At 40.3% G+C, this 19,761-nt stretch overlaps 1 protein-coding gene across 1 annotated transcript in view; it reads left to right on the top strand.

Moving 5' to 3' along the window:
* Window positions 1–19,761, top strand: part of GPATCH8 (G-patch domain containing 8) — a gene marked incomplete in the record, with an annotated part of 88,969 nt that overhangs the window by 60,044 nt on the left and 9,164 nt on the right. Inside the window, 2 exon segments of the mRNA XM_034756146.1 lie at window positions 12,021–12,164; window positions 16,113–16,149. Of these exon segments, the coding sequence (XP_034612037.1) occupies window positions 12,021–12,164; window positions 16,113–16,149 (181 nt within the window).

Raw genomic sequence — 19,761 nt, forward strand, 5'->3', positions numbered from 1 at the left:
GGGGCTGCCCACGGCCCGTAGCGCTCTGCTCTTAACCAGAGCCGAAGAGTCGGGGAGGAGCAGAGCCGCCGCGGCCGGAGGCTCTGCTCCTCCCCTGACTCTTCGGCTCTGTTTAAGAGCCGAGATGCCCCAGCGCTACCGGCTTCGGGCAGCCCCCATGCCTCCGGACCTGCGCCGCCGGAGCCTGGGAGGGGAAGTGTCCGGCCGGCGGCTGGGGTCCGGAGGCAAGGAGGCTGCCTGAAGCCCATAGCGCTCGGGCAGCTCGGCTCTTAAACAGAGCCGAAGAGTCAGGGGAGGAGCAGAGCCGCCGCGGGAGGGGAAGTGCCTGGCCGGCATTTTCCCGGACATGTTCGGCTTTTTGGCAATTCCCCCCGGATGGGGGTTTGAGTGCCGAAAAGCCGGACATGTCCGGGAAAAAGAGGACGTATGGTAACCCTAGGTGTACTGACCCCCAGTTTGAGAACCCTGCTTTTGGGAGTGGTGGACAGAGGTCCAACTGCTTTAAAGTAAAACAAAGCCATGTCAATTATAAAATACTTATCACTTCATTGGTGAGGTAGGTGGCACTGAAAGCAGTTTATTCCACAGTAATTGAGCTGTATGCTCCCTCTTGCTTTGTTTTTCTTTTTTAAGACCTTAACTTGCCTGTTACATGAACGTCTATGATATTTAATCATTATAAAAATAAACAGCATGTTAATTATTTTTTTTAATTTACCCCTTAGTTCTGAACTGAAGTGCAGTTAAACAGGTCTTTTGTCATATTTAAAAGAATGGTATGTTTTTAAATGGTCATTTGCAAATTATAGTAAACAGTACATTTCCTTATGTCCCTTTGGCACATTTCTACTTTAATATAGTAAAAATGTTTCTGTCTTTCATTTTGGTGTGGCATACTGTCCGACAAACCATTCACACACTGCAGAAGGAGTGAGGGTTTAGTTCTGACATTAGCTGTTCAAAAGCAATGTGTGACTAAAAGCTGGAATTTGTTTTCCTTGTTGGTGGTTTCCCTACGATATACCCCAAGCTGTGCTGCCAAGGATCTGCAGGCAACAACAGCTGAAGGCTATACGTGTATATCTTCTTTACATATTGGTGGGCAGGAAGCCCTTCTCTTCTGTGAATTGTGTAATGATGTCTTGTCTTAGTCTGCATTGCTGTTTTCATAGCAGAGTTCTTAGTTTTTCCTATTACCTTTTCGGATGCAATTGAATGTGTATTGCTTTTACAATTGAATGTGTATTGCCTTTGTAACTATTTTTTAAATCTATCTTTTTGCCAGCATTCAGAGCATGTTCTTTAAGAAACTGTTATTGAGAGCACTGACAAGTTTCTCCCAACACAGATTTGTTTTATTATCATGCTTTATCACTAGGCCATTGCATTTCTGTATTAATCTATGGAAGTCTCCTCAAGCACAAGTTTCACTGCTTTAGAGCAAACAATTATGTAATTGCCAACTGTGGCCACATTATTATTAGCCATTCACGGGATCTCAAAGGAATTTCAAATAGCTCTCCAACCAAAAGTGAAGCAAGAAACTGTTTAATTTCCTTCACTGGTGTAGATTCTGAACAAGACTATTTGAAGAGTTATTTTGTTCGGCCACAGGATGTTTTTTTAACCTTTTTTTAAACGTTGATTCAGGGGAGGAAGTGTGCTCATGGTTTCAGAAGCAGAACTTTAAATGCATTGTTCTCCAAACCTCATGTTTTGCTTTCCTTTTCTAGTGTCTTCATATTGAACAGCTCTAGACTCAAACCCTTACTTTTTTCATATCAGTGTCCTTAGATGATAGATACATTCTTCATATTGAAGCTATGGTGTAGAATAGATTTTTACCTAAATGTTCAAAATCCCTTGGAAAAAAAAATCGTAAAACCTTGTAACAATAAGATCTAAGTGAGGATTTTTTCCCGTGTGCTCTAAGAAATATTTTAACTTAATTTTGCACTATAGTAATATGTCAGTCTGTATAATGCTCACCTTTAGCAGTTTAAAAAACTTAATTCACACATGAGGAGTCAAGACATTAAAAAGCAGCTAATTCCTCTTGGAGAAAATCCTAGCCAGTGTATTTAGAAGCATTTTTGCATGTATGCTGGTGGTTTTTCTATTTCCTGTTCTTTAAGGATATTAGCATGAGGATTCAGAGCTAATCTGCCCCAGGTATTTATTCCCTGTAAAGAGTCATAAGCTTGTTTTAGTGACATCACAACTGGTTTGTGGTAGAAAGAATTGAGGTTACAAATTTAAACTGTAACTTCAGAGGAGCAGCTGGTGCAGATGAACTCTGAGGAAACAAGGGTTCTCGTCTCACATAAATGCATAATTTCAGCACTGCATTAGACTTTAGTTCAGAATGTAGGTTTTGTTTAGAAACCTCTTCTCAACCTTGAAGCTACAATTTTTAACAAAAATAATCCTTTCAAGCTGAAAGCTGTGCTTTGAGCATATAAAGTGGTGTAAAAATGTTAACTACTCTGAAAAATCTGGCCTTATGAATCTCAAAATGGTCACCCAAAATTTTTATGTATAAGCTGGATAAGTAAAACAGAATGTGTGTGTGCATAAGCACAATGTGGATGATGTTTGTAGCTCAGGATTGAAGGAATGGAGGAATCTATCCACCGACCTGTACTTGATATAAAGAATATCTGGCTTTCAGGTTCTTACAGCTAATGGAGAATGTGTGTCAGCTCAGTAAGTGAAGCTACAGTTTTGTGATGCAGCGTTCCTGGTTCAAGTTCGTAAATAAATCTCAAATGAGGATAAGCCTTCATTTGAATTTTACTGGGTTGCAGCCCTCAATCATGGGTCATTTTCTTGCCTGGATACACTTATGCATATAGTAGTCTTACATATAATAATCTTAATATTTCTTAGGTTTTGTGAGAGGATAAAATAATGGAACAACTGGGAAAGGTTGGTGACCACTGCTCACCATGGACTGAACCCAGCATAAATATTACATGATGTTTTGAACTGTGTAAGCCCTAGAAGGCCACATGCATTGCAGGTGCATTGGCAGTAACTTCAGTGGAGCTGTGCCTGCTTATTCCAGTGGTGAATTTGGCCCACTGTTTCTTATTAAAACAGATACTTCTGATCCCTTAGCTGGTGGTTGCTATCTTGCTGAAAAGTGGATTGTTACCAGGAGTCCTTTGTGAAATCCAATGTCAGTTTGAGTACCAGTCTCTCTTGTGCCAGTGTTAGTTTAAGACATAAGACCTTCACTATATAATAATAATTAACAAAAGTGAATGTATACATTAGTTATTCAGAACATGATTAAAGTAAAACTAATTGACGGTCTAGAATACTGCTCCCCAACAGATTGAATGCAACACAGAGACATTATTTTTAAGCAGTTAAAAATAGGATTTCATTTTTGGAAATGCTAGCAAACCCTAATCTCTATGATACTAAGGGTTGCTTCTATAATACAGAAAATCAACCTGAATTTCATTTTATGTTGATCAGCTTCTTGCAGGTGCCATTTCCAAGGTGCTACAATGCACTTTCACTCTTCAGAGTGCTTATGGTTTGTTTTACCCCAGAGTTTAATAGTCACCAGGAATATACCAGAGATAATATTGTTGCCATTGCATGCTTTATCATGTAACACAAGGGAAATTTATTCTTTAGTATATGTTAGTACAAAAGTTTCCAGTCAGTCTTGTTTAAGAACATAAGAGCGGCCATACTGGGTCAGACCAAAGGTCCATCAAGCCTAGTACCCTGTCCTCTGACAGTGGCCAATGGCAGGTGCCCCAAAGGGAATGAACAGACAAGTTATCAAGTGATCCATGCCTGTCACTCAGTCCCAGCTTCTGGCAAACATAGGTTCATCAATCTTCCATAAATCTATCTAGCTCCCCTTTGACTCCTGTTATAGTATTGGCCTTCACAACACCCTCTGGCAAGGAGTTCCACAGGTTGACTCTGCATTGTGTGAAGAAATACTTCCTTTTGGTTGTTTTAAACCTACTATCTATTAATTTCATTTGGTGGCCCCTTGTTCTTGTATTATGAGGAGTAAATAACACTTCCTTATTTACTTTCTCTATCATATCCCCCCTTAGTTGCCTCTTTTCCGAGCTGAAAAGTCCCAGTCTTATTAATCTCTCCTCATACGGAAGCTGTTCTATACCCCTAATCATTTTTGTTGCCCTTTTCTGAACCTTTTCCTATTCCAGTATAGCTTTTTTAAGATGGGGCGAGCACATCTGCACGCAGTATTCAAGGTTTGGACGTACCATGGATTTATATAGAGGCAATATGATATTTTCTGTCTTATTATCTATCCCTTTCTTGATGATTCCCAACATTCTGTTTGCTTTTTTGACTGCCGCTGCACATTGAGTGGATGATTTCAGAGAACTATCCACAATGACTCCAAGATGTCTTTCTTGAGTGGTAACAGCTAATTTAGACCCCATTATTGTATATTTATAGTTAGGATTGTTTTCCAATGTGCATTACTTTGCATTTATCAACATTAAATTTCATCTGCTATTTTGTTGCCCAGTCACCCAGTTTTGTGAGATCCTTTTGTAGCTCTTCGCAGTCTGCCTGGGACTTAACTATCTTGAGTAGTTTTGTATCATCTGCAAATGTTGCCACCTCACTGTTTACCCCTTTTTCCAGATCATTTATGAATATGTTAAATAGGACTGGGCCCAGTACAGATCCCTGGGGGACACCACTATTTACCTCTCTCCATTCTGAAAACTGACCATTTATTCCTACACTTTGTTTCCTGTCTTTTAACCCGTTACCAATCCATGAGAGAGCCTTCCCTCTTATCCCATGACTGCTTATTTTGTTAAAGAGCATTTGGTGAGGGACCTTGTCGAAGGCTTTCTGATAATCTAAATACACTATATCCACTGGATCTCCTTTGTCCACGTGCTTGTTGACCCCCCTCAAAGAATTCTAGTAGATTGGTGAGGCATGATTTTCCTTTATAAAAGCCATGTTGACTATTTCCCAACAAATTATGTTAATCTATGTGTCTGACAATTTTGTTCTTTACGATAGTTTCAATCAATTTGCCCACTACTGAAGTGAGGCTTACTGGCCTGTAGTTGCCAGGGTCAACTTTGGAGCCATTTTTAAAAATTGGCATCACATTAGCTATCCTCCAGTCATTTGGTACAGAAGCTGATTTAAATGATAGGTTACAGATGACAGTTAGTAGTCCTGCAATTTCACATTTGAGTTCCTTCAGAACTCTTGGGTGAATACCATCAGGTCCTGGTGATTTATTACTGTTTAGTTTATCAGTTTGTTCCAAAACCACCACCTAATGACACCCCAATTTGGGATAGATCCTCAGATCTGTCACCCAAAAAGAATGGCTCAGGTTTGGGAATCTCCCTCACATCCTCAACAGTGAAGACCGATGCAAAGATTTCATTTAGTTTCTCCGCAATGGCCTTATCGTCTTTGCGTGCTCCTTTAGCATCTCGATCGTCCAGTGGCCCCACTGGTTGTTTAGCAGGCTTTCTGCTTCTGATGTATTTTAAAAAAATTTTGCTATTACTTTTGGAGTCTTTGGCTAGCTGTTCTTCAAATTCTTTTTGGGTCTTTCTAATTATATTTTTATACTTCATTTGCCAGAGTTTATGCTCTTTTCTGTTTTCCTCATTAGGATTTATCTTCCACTTTTTAATGGATGCCTTTTTGCCTCTCACTGCTTCTTTTACTTTGTTGTTTAACCACAGTAGCTCTTTTTTGGTTCTCTTACTGTGTTTTTTTTTAAATTGGGGTATACATTTAAGTTGGGCCACTATTATGGTGCCTTTAAAAAGTTTCCATGCAGCTTGCAGGGATTTTACTTTTGATACTGTACCTTTTATTTTCTGTTTCACTAACCTCCTCATTTTTGTATAGTTCCCCTTTCTGAAATTAAATGCTACAGTGTTGGGCCACTGTGGAGTTTCCCCTGCCACAGGGATGTTAAATTTAGTTATATTACAGTCACTATTACCAAGTGGTCCAGCTATATTCACCTCTTTGACCTGATCCCGTGCTCCACTTAGGGCTATATCAAGAATTGCCTCTCCTCATGTGGGTTGCAGGACCAGCTGCTCCAAGAAGCAGTCATTTAAGGTGTCAAGAAACTTTATCTTTGCATCCCGGCCTGAGGTGATATGTACCCAGTCAATATGGGGATAGTTGAAATCCCCCATTATTATTGAGTTTTTTTATTTTAATACCCTCTCTAATCTCTTTGAGCATTTCAGAGTCACTAACACCATCCTGGTCAGGTGGTCTGTAATATAGTCCGACTGCTATATTCTTATTTTTCAAGCATGGAATTACTATCCATAGAGATTCTATAGTACAATTTAGTTCATTTAAGATTTGTACTTCATTGGATTCTATGCTTTTTCACATATAGCGTCACTCCCCCACCAGCACGACCTGTTATGTCCTTCCGATATATTTTGTACCCTGGTATTACTGTGTCCCATTGATTATTCTCATTCCACCAGGTTTCTGTGATGCCTATTATATCAATATCCTCATTTAATACTGGGCACTCTAGTTCACCCATCTTATTGTTTAGACTTCTAGCATTGGTATATAAGCATTTTAAAAACTTGTCATTTTTTTGGCTGTCCCCTGTTTCTGGCAAGTTAAAGTAGTATGGGTTGGATGAATGGACTATAAGGTGGATAGAAAGAAGGCTAGATTGTCTGGATCAACGGGTAGTGATCAATGGCTCCATGTCTAGTTGGCAGCCAATATCAAGCGGAGTTCCCCAAGGGTCAGTTCTGTGGCCAGTTTCGTTCAGTATCTTCATTAATGATCTGGAGGATGGCGTGGACTGCACTCTCAGCAAGTTTGCAGATGACACTAAACTGGGAGGAGTGGTAGATACACTGGAGGGTAGGGATAGGATACAGAGGGACCTAGACAAATTAGAGGATTGAGCCAAAAGAAATCTGATGAGGTTCAACAAGGATAAGTGCAGAGTCCTGCACTTAGGACAGAAGAATCCTATGCACTGCTACAGACTAGGGACCGAGTGGCTAGGCAGCAGTTCTGCAGAAAAGGACCTAGGGGTTACAGTGGACGAGAAGTTGGATATGAGTCGACAGTATGCACTTCTTGCCAAGAAGGCTAATGGTATTTTGGGCTGTATAAGATGGGGGCATTGCCAGCAGATCGAGGGACGTGATCATTCTCCTCTATTCTACATTGATGAGGCCTCATCTGGAATACTGTGTCCAGATTTGGGCCCCACGCTGCAAGAAGGATGTGGAAAAATTGGAAAGAGTCCAGCGGAGGGCAACAAAAATGATTAGGGGGCTGGAGCACATGATTTATGAGGAGAGGCTGAGGGAACTGGGATTGTTTAGTCTGCGGAAGAGAAGAATGAGGGGGGATTTGATAGCTGCTTTCAGCTACCTGAAAGAGGGTTCCAAAGAGGATGGATCTACACTGTTCTCCGTGGTAGCAGATGACAGAACAAGGAGTAATGGTCTCAAGTTGCAGTGGGGGAGGTTTAGGTTGGATATTAAGAGAAACTTTTTCACTAGGAGGGTGGTGAAGCACTAGAAGGGTTACCTAGGGAGGTGGTGGAATCTCCTTCCTTAGAGGTTTTTAAGGTCAGGCTTGACAAAGCCCTGGCAGGATGATTTAGTTGGGGTTGGTCCTGCTTTGAGCAGGGGATTGGACTAGATACCTCCTGAGGTCCCTTCCAACGCTGATATTCTGTGATTCTATGATGTAATTGAATGGGGATTTTTTTTTTTCATTTGACTTTCTCATCAGATCCTCCCTGTATTTTATCATTTTCCATCTTCTACTCCTTATTAGGTCATAGGGAATCTCCATTTATAGATCCTCCCCTAAGGGATGTCCGAACCACATGCTCCTCCGTGCCTGTCGGCTTTCCCCCAGCCGTTAGTTTAAAAATTGTTCTACAACCTTTTTAATTCTAAGCGCCAGCTATCTGGTTCCGTTTTGGTTTAGGTGGAACCCTTCCTGTAAGGCTCCCCCTCTCCCAAAAGCTTCCCAACTTCCTAATAAATCTAAACCCCTCCTGCCTACACCATCATCTCATCCAAGCATTGAGACCCTGCAGTTCTGCCTGTCTAACTGGCCCTGCACGTGGAACTGGAAGCTTTTCAACTGGACTTCAGTCTCTTACCTAGCAGCTTAAATTTGGCCTCCAGTACCTCTCTCCTATCCTTCCCCATGTCATTGGTACCTACATGTACCACGGTCACCGACTCCTCAGCACTACACATAAGTCTGTCTAGATGTCTCGAGAGATCCACAACCTTCACACCAGGCAGGCAAGTCACCATGCAGTTCTCCCGATCATCACAAACCCAGCTATCTATGTTTCTAATGATCGAATCGCCCATTACTAATACCTGTCTCTTCCTAATAACTGGAGTTCCCTCCCCCAGAGAAGTATCCTCAGTGCGAGAGGATACCACAACACCATCTGGGAGGAGGGTCCCAACTATGGGATCGTTTCCCTCTGCTTCAATTGGATCTTCTCCTTCCCTGAGGCTTTCATCCTCCTCAACAGCACAGAGGCTGTCAGACCAGGGGTGGGACCGTTCTACTGTGTCCCGGAAAGTCTCATCTGTGTACCTCTGTCTCCCTTACCTCCTCCAGCTCAGCCACCCTGGTCTCCAAAGTCCGTACACCGTCTCTGAGGGCCAGGAGCTCCTTGCACCAAATACATACATACATGCTGCATTGGGTGCAATAACCTGGGTAGCCCCCACTCTGTTGCTGGACTTCTGCCTGCATTCTCTTTTTACTCCTAAAACTTGTTCCCTTGTTGGTGCTTTGTTTTTATCGAGCGGTGTTTTGACCTTTAAGTGCAAAGAATGTTAGGTGTAGCGCTTAGCCCCTGCTCACACTCCCCCTGTAAACTCACTTGCCAAACTCCCCTGTTAGCTGCTCCTGTTCGACATAAACTAGGTCTGTCAAGCAATTAAAAAAATTAATCGCACTGTTAATAATGAAATACCATTTATTTAAATAGTTTTGTATGTTTTCTGCATTTTTCAAGTATATTGATTTCAGTTACAACACAATATAAACTGTACCAGTGCTCACTTTATATTTTTGGTTGTAAGTATTTCCAGTGTGGAAAAACAGAAGAAATAGTATTTTTCAATTCACCTAATACAAGTACTGTAGTGCAATCTCTTTATCATGTAAGTTGAACTTACAAATGTAGAATTATTTACAAAAAACTGCATTCAAAAATAAAACAATCTAAAATTTTAGAGCCGGCAAGTCCACTCAGTCCTATTTCTTGTTCAGCCAATCGCTCAGACAAACAAGTTTGTTTAGACTTTCAGGAGATATGGTAAAAAGTGGGCAGCATTGTCACCTGAAAGTGAGAACAGGCATGACACTGTTGTAGCTGGCGTCGCAAGATATTTACAGGCCAGATTTGCTAAAGATTCATATGTCCCTTCAAGTTTCACCCACCATTCCAGGGGACATGCATCCATGCTGATGATGAGTTCTGCTCAATAACCATCCAAAGCAGTGCGGACTGATGCATGTTCATTTTCATCATCTGAGTCAGATGCCACCAGTGAAAGGTTGATTTTCTTTTTTGGTGGTTCAGGTTCTGTAGTTTCTGCATTGGAGTGTTGCTCTTTTAAGACTTTTGAAAGCATGCTCCACATCTCATCCCTCTCAGATTTTGGAAGGCACTTCAGATTCTTAAACCTTAGGTCGTGTGCTATAACTATCTTTAGGAATCTCACATTAGTACCTTCTTTGCATTTTGTCAAATCTGCAGTGACAGTGTTCTTAAAATGAACAACGTGCTGGGTCAGTATTTGAGACTGCTATAACATGAAATATATGGCAGAATGTGGGTAAAACAGAGCAGGGGACATACAATTCTCCCCCAAGGAGTTGAGTCACAAATTTAATTAATGCATTATTGTTTTAATGTGTCATTAGGATGTCCTCTGGAATGGTGCCCAAAGCATGAAAGGGCATACGAACGTTTAGCATATCTGGCACGTAAATACCTTGCAATGCTGGCTACAGAAGTGCCATGCAAATGCCTGTTCTCACTTTCTGGTGACATTGTAAATAAGAAGGCGGCAACATTATCTCCTGTAAATGTAAACAAACTTGTTTGTCTTAGGGATTGGCTGAACAAGAAGTAGGACTGAGTGGACTTGTAGGCTCTAAAGTTTTGCATTGTTTTGGTTTTGAGTGCAGTTATGTAACACAAAAAAATCTACATTTGTAAATTGCACTTTCATGACCGAGATTGCACTCCAGTACTTGTATGAGGTGAACTGAAAAATACTGTTTATATTTTATCATTTTTACAATGCAAATATTTGTAATCAAAAATAATTGAAATCAAAGTGTATATTACAACACAGAATACAATGTAGAGAAACACCCAAAATATTTAATAAATTTCAATTGGTATTCTATTGTTTAACAGTGCGATTAAAACTGCAATTAATCGCAACTAATTTTTTTTAACCATGATTAATTTTTGAATTAACGGTGATTAATCGACAGCCCTAAAATAAACACTTTCTTCTCAGCTCCTGAAGGGCAAAACTTCTTAAAATCATTCTTGAGTTTGGCATTGGTATTAATGTACCAATTGGAATAATTTGGTTTGTGAAGTAGGGTGGGTAGGCCCAGGGTTTTAGGTAGTAGATTGGCCTTTCATTTCCAATAGCAGGTCCAGCTCAAAACTACATTTCAGAATAATTACAGCAGCCAGTTTGACTGATCATTGAATAACTGGTGTCCAGATCACTGATGTATAGTAGGAAAGCCGCCTTATAGCCTGAATCCAGCAAATCCTGGTTGGAGCACCATGGAGTTAAACAGTGGTCTTTGTGCTATGAGATTAATTGGCTGGATTAGGATTTGTACTGTGAGAGGAGAGAATGGAACAACGGGACCCAGAGCCTTTTGGCATCGTCCCAGTACAAAAAATAACCATCCTCTCTAAGGGGTGGTAACTAATCACTTACAGAGATATCAAACCAAAAAAATCACCACCACTGTTGGGATATTAAATTCATGTGCATTTGATTGTAGACTCATTTTGCCAGAGATTGCTGTGCATACATCTTCATTTTAAAAATTGTTTCCCTATTATTTCTGGTAAACTGCAACTACCTGTGCACCTTTTCGTGCAACCATCATCCTACTGGGGCACAACTTCATTTGCTTTAACTACATATAGTTGGCATCCTCATTCTTGGTATAGTTTAATAGAATTTGGTAGAAATACACCAGGGATGAACTTGATCTGGAGGTGTTACTGCATTGCTTTTCGTAGTTTGTGCTTGTATTCATCCTTATTGAATTACATACCAGTTAAGATCAGATAGAAAAGCTCCAGGTATCCCTCGAAACAGAGGGAATGTCAGTACTTGTAGATGGAGTTTTCTGTTCCACAGCAGAGAGGTTGATCTTTGGGCAGGTTAAGGAGGTTCAGTTGGCATTTTGGTCGTAGCTTTATGCGAACAGCTGCCAGTTTTTTAATTATTTTATTAATTGGCTTGGAAATTTAAATTGTTTTTTCTCATGTGAGCTCAGCTCATCCGATGCACTTCATTTGCAGCCATAAGGTGGGTTTATTAAGTAGTCATACTAAACATTTTGTCAGTCTCCAGCTATAGAACCCCAAATTCTAGATTGTAAATTCCTTGGGAAGGCGCTGTTCTCGACGGTGGTGACCATGTGACCACTTAACAAATGCATTACTTTATAAGAATACTGTTTTCTGTTGTAGAACATATAAAGGCCAGATTAAAAAAAAGAATGTATTCTAGTTAGTTTTCACAACACTCACATATATTTTAGTTTGTAGGAGAACATGGGTGTATCAAGTTGCTCTAAAACAATGTTTCTATTTTAACCAGCGTCATGTTAAAGTTTCCATGTGAAGGCTTTTTTCCTTAATGGAATTGTTCAGCTTCACTGATTATTTTACAGGAACTTAACAGTACTGACTTTCATTAATATTGCAGGATTATGTCGACAAAGAAAAGGCAATTGCCAAGGCCCTGGAAGACCTCCGAGCAAACTTTTACTGTGAACTCTGTGACAAGCAGTATCAAAAACATCAGGAGTTTGACAACCACATAAACTCTTATGACCATGCTCACAAACAGGTAAACAGCTGCTGTCACTGCAGATAAGTACCATGATATTCTCATTGCAGAGCCTCGCGTGTTAATATTTTGAATGTCCCTATATCCCCATGGAAGCTTCTTGCTGCTCTTGGTTGAGATGTGTTCCATTACCAACAATGGAATACTCATTGAAAGAAATGTAACTGATGGCATCAAGGGGGTTAAGCTTTGAACTAACCATGTTCAGGAGCAGGTGGCAGTCAGACTGAAAAGGAGATTAGGTGTGTATGGATGGCTCCCACTTAAGTCATCAATACTTTGGAATGAACAGTGGAGCTTCTGAGGCCCAAGTAATAGGCCCTATGGTGAATTCCAATAACTGGGATATCTGGCTTCATGTACTAGACTTCAAATGGAATAGAGAATTGTGATTCTGGGTGACATAATAGGTTTTATAATAAGAATGGCCGTTGCAGCAAGGAAAAAGTCATTAGGAATAATATCCAAGTCCTGTAACTCCACTGAGCTGGCAAATTCTAAAAACATTCTCTGTTGAAACAGATTGAATTTCAAAAGGTGGCCTATGTTGTGATGTCTATAGACATCTTGTTGTATGTTCATTACTAAAAGTTCAGGCCTCAGACTTAGGGTTTGGCTATACTTGCCAGTTAAAGCGCATTAAAGCAGCCCCGGGCACCCTAGCTCACTACCCGTCCATACTGGCAAGGCACGTAGAGCGCTCTGACTCTGCAGCTGGAACGCTTCTGGTACTCCACCTCGGCGAGTGGAATAACGTTTGCTGTGCCTTGGCTACAACGCCTGGGCATCAGTGTGAACGAGGTGTTGTATTACTGCGCTCTGATCAGCCTCCGGAAACATCCCATAATCCCCTTAAGTCAAGTGGCCACTTCTGTCATTGTTTTTGAATCGCTGCAGGAATGCGGATATGCCCTTTCAAAGCTCCTTTTCTGACAGCCGGCATGCTTATCTGCTCCGAGACAAAGCAACCATTACTGTGGAATGCTGTGTGTGAGAGAGAGAGAGGCGTGGGGGGAGGAGGAGGTCTGCGGCTGTCTGAACTTACAAGACAGCATGCTGACATGCTCTCAGCCCCCCAAAAAACCACTCTCTTCCCCCCCCATACACACAACACCCTCCCTGTCACACTCCACCCCACCATCCCCATTTGAAAGCACATTGCAGTCACTTGCATGCTGGGATAATGCACCACTCCCAATGCCACTGCAAGTGCCGCAAATGTGGCCACTGGAAGCTGTCAGTGTGGACAGACTACAGCGCTTTCCCTACTGCTCTCTCTGAAGGCCGGTTTAACTTAAAGCGCTCTACATCTACAAATGTAGCCATGCCCTTAGTCTGTTCACACACTATACCAGTGGTTTTCAAACTTTTTGTATTCGTGACCCCTTTCACACAGCAAGCCTCTGAGTGTGGACTCCTCCCTCCCTCCCCCCCTTTACATTAAAAATGGGAGGGGCAATTTAATTTAAGGGGGGCTGGGAGCTGTCAGCCCCAAGGAGCTGATAGCTTGCAACTCCCATGTAACCACCTTGCAAGCCTCTGAGCGGTCATGACCCCTAGTTTGAGAACCCCTGCTTTAGACCAACTGAGTTTTAGGCATTACATAACTTTCTGTTTTAAATGTGTGTCTATAGATAGACCAGGTGGGTGAGGTAATATCTTGAATTGGACCAACTTCTGTAGGTGAAAGAGACAAGCTGAAGAAGAGCTGTGTGTAGCTCGAAAGCCTCTCTTTCACCAACAGAAGCTATTACCTCCCCCACCTTCTCTCTCCAATATACTGGGACCAACACAGCTACAACAACTCCATCTAGAGATATCACTTCTCAGAGAGAAGGGATTTTGGTCTTCTGTAATATTACATCTAATAGAACATCATTAATTTGTGCTGATGACTGGAAGAAATATTGTGCATTATTGACTTTTGTAAAACAGCAAGTGAGCAATAAATACAAATACAGTTTTAAAACCAAGGAGAATGCATCACAAAATATACTTTGTTCATTTAAGTGTAGAAAAGTAACAAAGTTTTAATAATACGAGACCTCACTATAGCACTCCTCAATTCCCCGAAAACAATAGTGCAGTAAATTATGAGGTTTACAGAGTAGCAAAGTACAGATTAGTGAGTTTCTATTGTATTATGGAAAACAGCTATACAAGGGCTATTTTGACTAAATTGATGGGCACATTAGATTGCTAATAGATGGAGTTGTTGCAACCTTCTGATTTAATATACTTTGGACTTTTCATCAGTTTGGCTGAAATTTGAGTGCATGGCAACGGGGGGGCCTGTTTAATACCATATCTTTGTGTGATGATCTATTAATGGCAGCTCTTGATAAGTGTATCTGAACAATTAACAGATCTACAGGAGAGTGACTGAACTGACATACTTCAGCCACTGCTTAGAGAGACTTAGAGAGGAATAACTGACCTGCAGAGCACGGGCCAACCTCATGGTGGTGGAAGAACTGTCCACCACTAGTGTGCGAGAACAGGGTGGCAGAAGTAAAAGCTGCTTGGGGAAAACTTTATGCTGGCACAATCTTCTCATCCATACAAATGGATTTCTGCTTTTGGTGAAAAACTCTTTGGTGTTGGCCATCTGAATGGATACCACCACTGGATAATTTGCAGCTGTTACACCAGTATTAAATGAGTCCTGGAGCTTATGAACCTCCAGATTTTTTTTATGGGAAATCATCCAATAAACAGTTCAGGAAGTCGTCTTTAGAAAGTTAAAGGCAGAAGAAATCAAGCTGCATTTAGGAGATTGGACTGTGCAGTGTTAAGGTGCAGGTGGCCTTGTTAAGAAGGTCTGAGTCTAGCAGCAAATTTGAAACTGCCTGGGAATAATTGAAATAGAATCTTGCAGTAGATAACTGTATCTTAGCATGTCCCATTGCCTTTACGAATTACGATTGAAGGTAGGGTCACTTCTGAGGGGCAGATTTATCCTTTTTGAGGATAGCTTTTAAAATACTAGTCTGTAGTTTTGTTGTCAAACAATAGAAGGTACCGTATGTTGACAGGTCAGCTTTCCTAGAATCATCTTTGATCAGTGAAGGAAGCAAAGTGACGTGAAGACAAAAGCATTTATTCTTCTTGAGCATTGATTTATGCAAGTAGTTATTAAGGTTAGTTAATGAGCCCAAAAGGACGACTAGTGTGCTAAGTAAACCAAGTGTAAGTTGTTCTGCGTAACCTTTAGTTGAAGCTGAAAATTATTTTTTTTAAAAGCTCTCCCATTTTTTTAGAATATTTTTCCTTAGTTGTGCAGTCTCTTCAAGGAAAAGGCAGCAGTGATAGTTACCTTTCAAAGAAATAATGAAGGTGGGGTAGAGAAGACATTTTAGAACGGAGATTGACTTTTTATTATCTAATTCTATAAAGCAGAGAGATTCCAATAGGAAAACAGAAGATACAGTTAAGGAGAATCACCTTCTGCCTGTTGCCAGAATGTATAGGGGACCGAGATTAAATAAAGCACTTGCAGACTTGATTTCCTAATTCATACTTTCTTTGGATCATTTTTCTTCTCAACTAAAACTTGAATATGACAGAGGCTGGGAACTTGTATTTCCCATTTGGCTTTATTGCTGGGGAAAACAAGATCCCACAACATCCTTAGTGATAAATATACCAAACCTCTGTAGTCACTGGAGTTTGGTGTGCTTGGCAATATCTGGCAGCAGTGATCCGATACAGAAGTGTGAGGGGGAGAAATTCTTAAGACAGTAAGTTTAGTTTACATTTTCCATAGCATATTACCTGTCAAGAGTAAATTTCCTTTGGGAATAGTCATTGCTTTTAAATAATTTAAAATGGCAGTTTGCTTATTTCTAAAACTGCTCAGTGGACATTACTTTATCCCTATTAAATAGATCTTCCATCCCTACATCCCCTTCTATTCCCAAGATATAAAGACACTGTCTTGTATTCCAGGAAGGAACTCAGGATTATTGCGAATCAGGGACAATAGGTAAGTGTATTGATCCCTACCCAATAAATTTTGGACCTGCCACCAAGTTGTCGACACGAAAAGTATAAAGGGAAAGTCCTAGTTATGTTTGTTAATGGAGGGACATATTTGAGTTCTCCAGCTGCACAACCAAATTCAAAATACCAGGAATTCTCTATCTGGAATTTTTCAGTTTTTCAGATTTTGAATTGTGCATTAAATTGTGAAATACATATTCCTGTGACTGCCAAGACCCATTGGTTGGTTTAATTCTCTGTTTTTAACCAGAATATCTGGGAAATAACACTCTTTTGTCCTTAAAAATAAGGTTAACATTTGGAAAATAAGATGTAATGGATGTTGTAAAGAGTATAACCCCATCCTCAGAGTAGTAAATTCTTCTGAGGAAAAACTTGAAGACTTGTTATGGCAACTGATATTCCTACAGAAGGGGAAAAACGACTCTCATAAATTAAGCCTTTTTGAGTACATTCAAAGAGCAGTTAAAAAGTGTTAATTTTGCTTTGTACCATGGAAAGTTACTGTAATTTTTAATGGAGATCCCTAAATGAGGGGAGAGCTGTTGGGTGCAGCAACCAAAAGTTAACGGTTACGTGTGAACTGTCCCACCTCTGAAGCTGTAGAAATCCTGAAGACAGCCTTTTATTAAAGGTTCAAATTCAAAAAGAAAAGGGTTAGATGAAGGGAAAACTTTGGAAGCTAGCAGCTGATTTAGTGATATAGAAAAGAACCCCTCGCAGTTAATCCCTCAACTCAAATGTATGCCACTAGGCATCTAGGGGGGGCACCAAAGCCCTTGTGTTTTATGGGGGTGGCAGATTTCTCTCTTTCTTTGTGATGCTACATCAGTCACCTTTGAATTAAACCAGCTCTATGTGGCTTGGAATGATGCACGTAGCTTTCTAGACTCAGCACTCAAATATTCTATATTTATATTAATGTTCTCCTTTCTTAAGGCCCTATACAATATTGATGGTTATCAGTCAGACAGGGATCCTGTATCTTCTGAATTGTGTATGATCATACACTACAGCTTTTCAAAACTCCAGAACCTGTAACAGTCTCTTAAATCTTACAGCTTCTGGCTTTTTTTTTTTTTTTTTTAAATCATCCTCTCATTTGATTCCAGGAACGTTTAAGTTCTTTAACATTGCATTGATCAAATGTTTTCTGAACTTTCATATCTATATCCACTAGTCAGTTTTCCATCGCTACTGTACCAAGTAAGAGGAGAAGCACCATTGCACCACCCAGCAGAAAGGAAAGTGCTCCCCGTCTAGTGCCCTAAAAGCACAGGAGAGTTGAGTATTCTGTGGCAAGTCTTGTCTTCAAATGCGAGGGCCCCAGAATGCTCACACGTGTGAGGATTGCAGATGTACTTTAAATAGAATGCAACTCATGCAACAGTATGATCCGACTAGAGAACCTATCCCTTCCAGGCTACTGTCCTCATCTCTCTGCCAACTGCTATTAAATAAAATTAGTGTACTTTTTAGTATATAACAGCAGATACTGGTTTTCTGAACCTTTTACATGAGTTTGTTCTGTATTGTATACGCTTCTGGGAGAGAACTATATGGTCTGTCATTTATTGTGCATACGTTTAGAGATTCTGTATTTCATTTCATAAAAATTATTATAACATTGCACTTGTTTTTTATGCTCATCTAGCAAGACAAGTGTTTTTGCATCAACTTGTGTGTTAGACGGACACAGGCATGGATTCTCATTTCATCTTTGTCTCCCTTCGCATTTCTTTTTCAATTTATGAAAATGACCCCTAAAGCTAAGGGGATACCTGTAACCCTGTGACACTGAAAACTGTTGCCCTTCGCTGATATTCGTAGCATTCACAAAGCAACAAATGCCAGAGGTGGCGTAGACTAAGATATAGTCCTGTAGTATGCCCATAGCAGTGGGGATCCAATTCTGCTAAATAACTTCCTGTGTTATATATGGAATAAATGCAGAGACACAAGGGGAAGAGCATCACTGCACTGAGAGAACTAACAGAAGAGCCTTCCAAAATGTGCCTTTCTTCATAAAATCACCTACATTCTCATATTTCAGTTGGTTCTAAGATATTTGTTTCATTTTGAGGGCAGACTATTACTGCTTTAGTGTTGCCAGAGTCTCTACTTTATAACACCGAGTAGCTTCAGGATATTCTTCACTTTGTGAAGTCCTTTGTACTTGAGTTCTAGCTAAAGGCAGATACATGCTAAAGAACATGAGTAAAGTTTTCTCCTCTCTCCCCACAACTGAGATCTATGCATGATTTTATTTCAGATTAGCCTTCTCCTTCTGTTCAAAGAGTTCTGAGCTGAAAATAAATACTCAGCAGACTCAACTGTCTTTGTACCCTAATAAAATAAGTACCAGATTAAATGATGTAAAGTGAACTTCAGCCTGGAATGCTTTGGTTACATAATGGGCCAGAGTTCTGGCTTTATTGTTCATTCTTACACGGTCTACTGAGCGGCTGTTTGTCTTGACTGTGTCTTCCTTACGTGCCTATGATGGGCATATCTCCAGAGTCTTGTATGTAGCATAAATTTAAAATCATCCAGGAATGTAGCCTATTTGAGCTAGTTCGAGAAGTCTGTGGGCATATTTTGTAAATTAGTTGCTTTAAATGCCAGCATCTCATGGCATCCTTTACCAATCGTCTCTCTGTGCACCAGATTACTATGGTAACTATGGTAACTCTAGAAAACCTGTTCTGAAAGCACCTGATCATGCCCCTTTGAAATCAATGGGAGTTTTGCCATTGACTTCCGTGGGCACAGGATCAAGACCTAAGTCACAGATGAAAATATTCACACACTGCGTCCAAGCTGAGGTTGGTGGCTGTGGATGAAAACACCACCAGTCCCATGGGATGAAGCATTTCAGAGTGTTTTATGATGTTCTCAGTGCTGAAGTGTCTACATTCTGGTAAAATTCATTTCAAGGCCTGGAGACTTGTGTGTTTCTTGATTGGCCAGTTTAAGCGATTTTTGTGAAAGTGATCTCTCAGTATAACCATTACTGCATTTTGATTAATAAAGTGGTGACTAATACTCCTGGTTTTCTGGTAACTATCATTCTGAAGTAGGTCAGTACATGTTTTGCTACTTGGAAAGCATTGCTGCTTCCTAGGAAAGCCAATTCCTCAAGCCATGCCTCTCTTTTTTTTTTTTTTTTTTTTTCCCCTCCCCTTTCTTTTCAGGAAAAAATATTTCCTGATCTCTACATCCTCTTGTAGCATGAAATTGTAATTTGGTTTAGTAAAGTTCATAACAGAAAAGTCTCTTATTAATCAGTATTTAAGAAAGGAGTGATGAGTTTAGGGACTTTACAATTAGATGAGCATTTGTTTAGGGATTTTAGATGGAAAAATTAAGGCAGATTGTTTATTGAATAGCTTTCTGTGAAAGTTAAGGCCTTGTGTGTTGAAAAATTTAAATTGGCATCCCATAATCACGGATTCCTCTAGATTTAGGCCTTGACAGTTTTGGTTGTCTCTCTCCCAATTATGTGTTTGGGTAGGTGGGTGGTTTTATTAGTATTGTAATTTCATTGACTGGTCCATCAGTGTGTTCCATTGACACCACTGACCTCCATTGATGT

Source organism: Trachemys scripta, chromosome 23, assembly GCF_013100865.1.
Source record: "Trachemys scripta elegans isolate TJP31775 chromosome 23, CAS_Tse_1.0, whole genome shotgun sequence".
NCBI classification, from domain to species: domain Eukaryota; kingdom Metazoa; phylum Chordata; order Testudines; family Emydidae; genus Trachemys; species Trachemys scripta.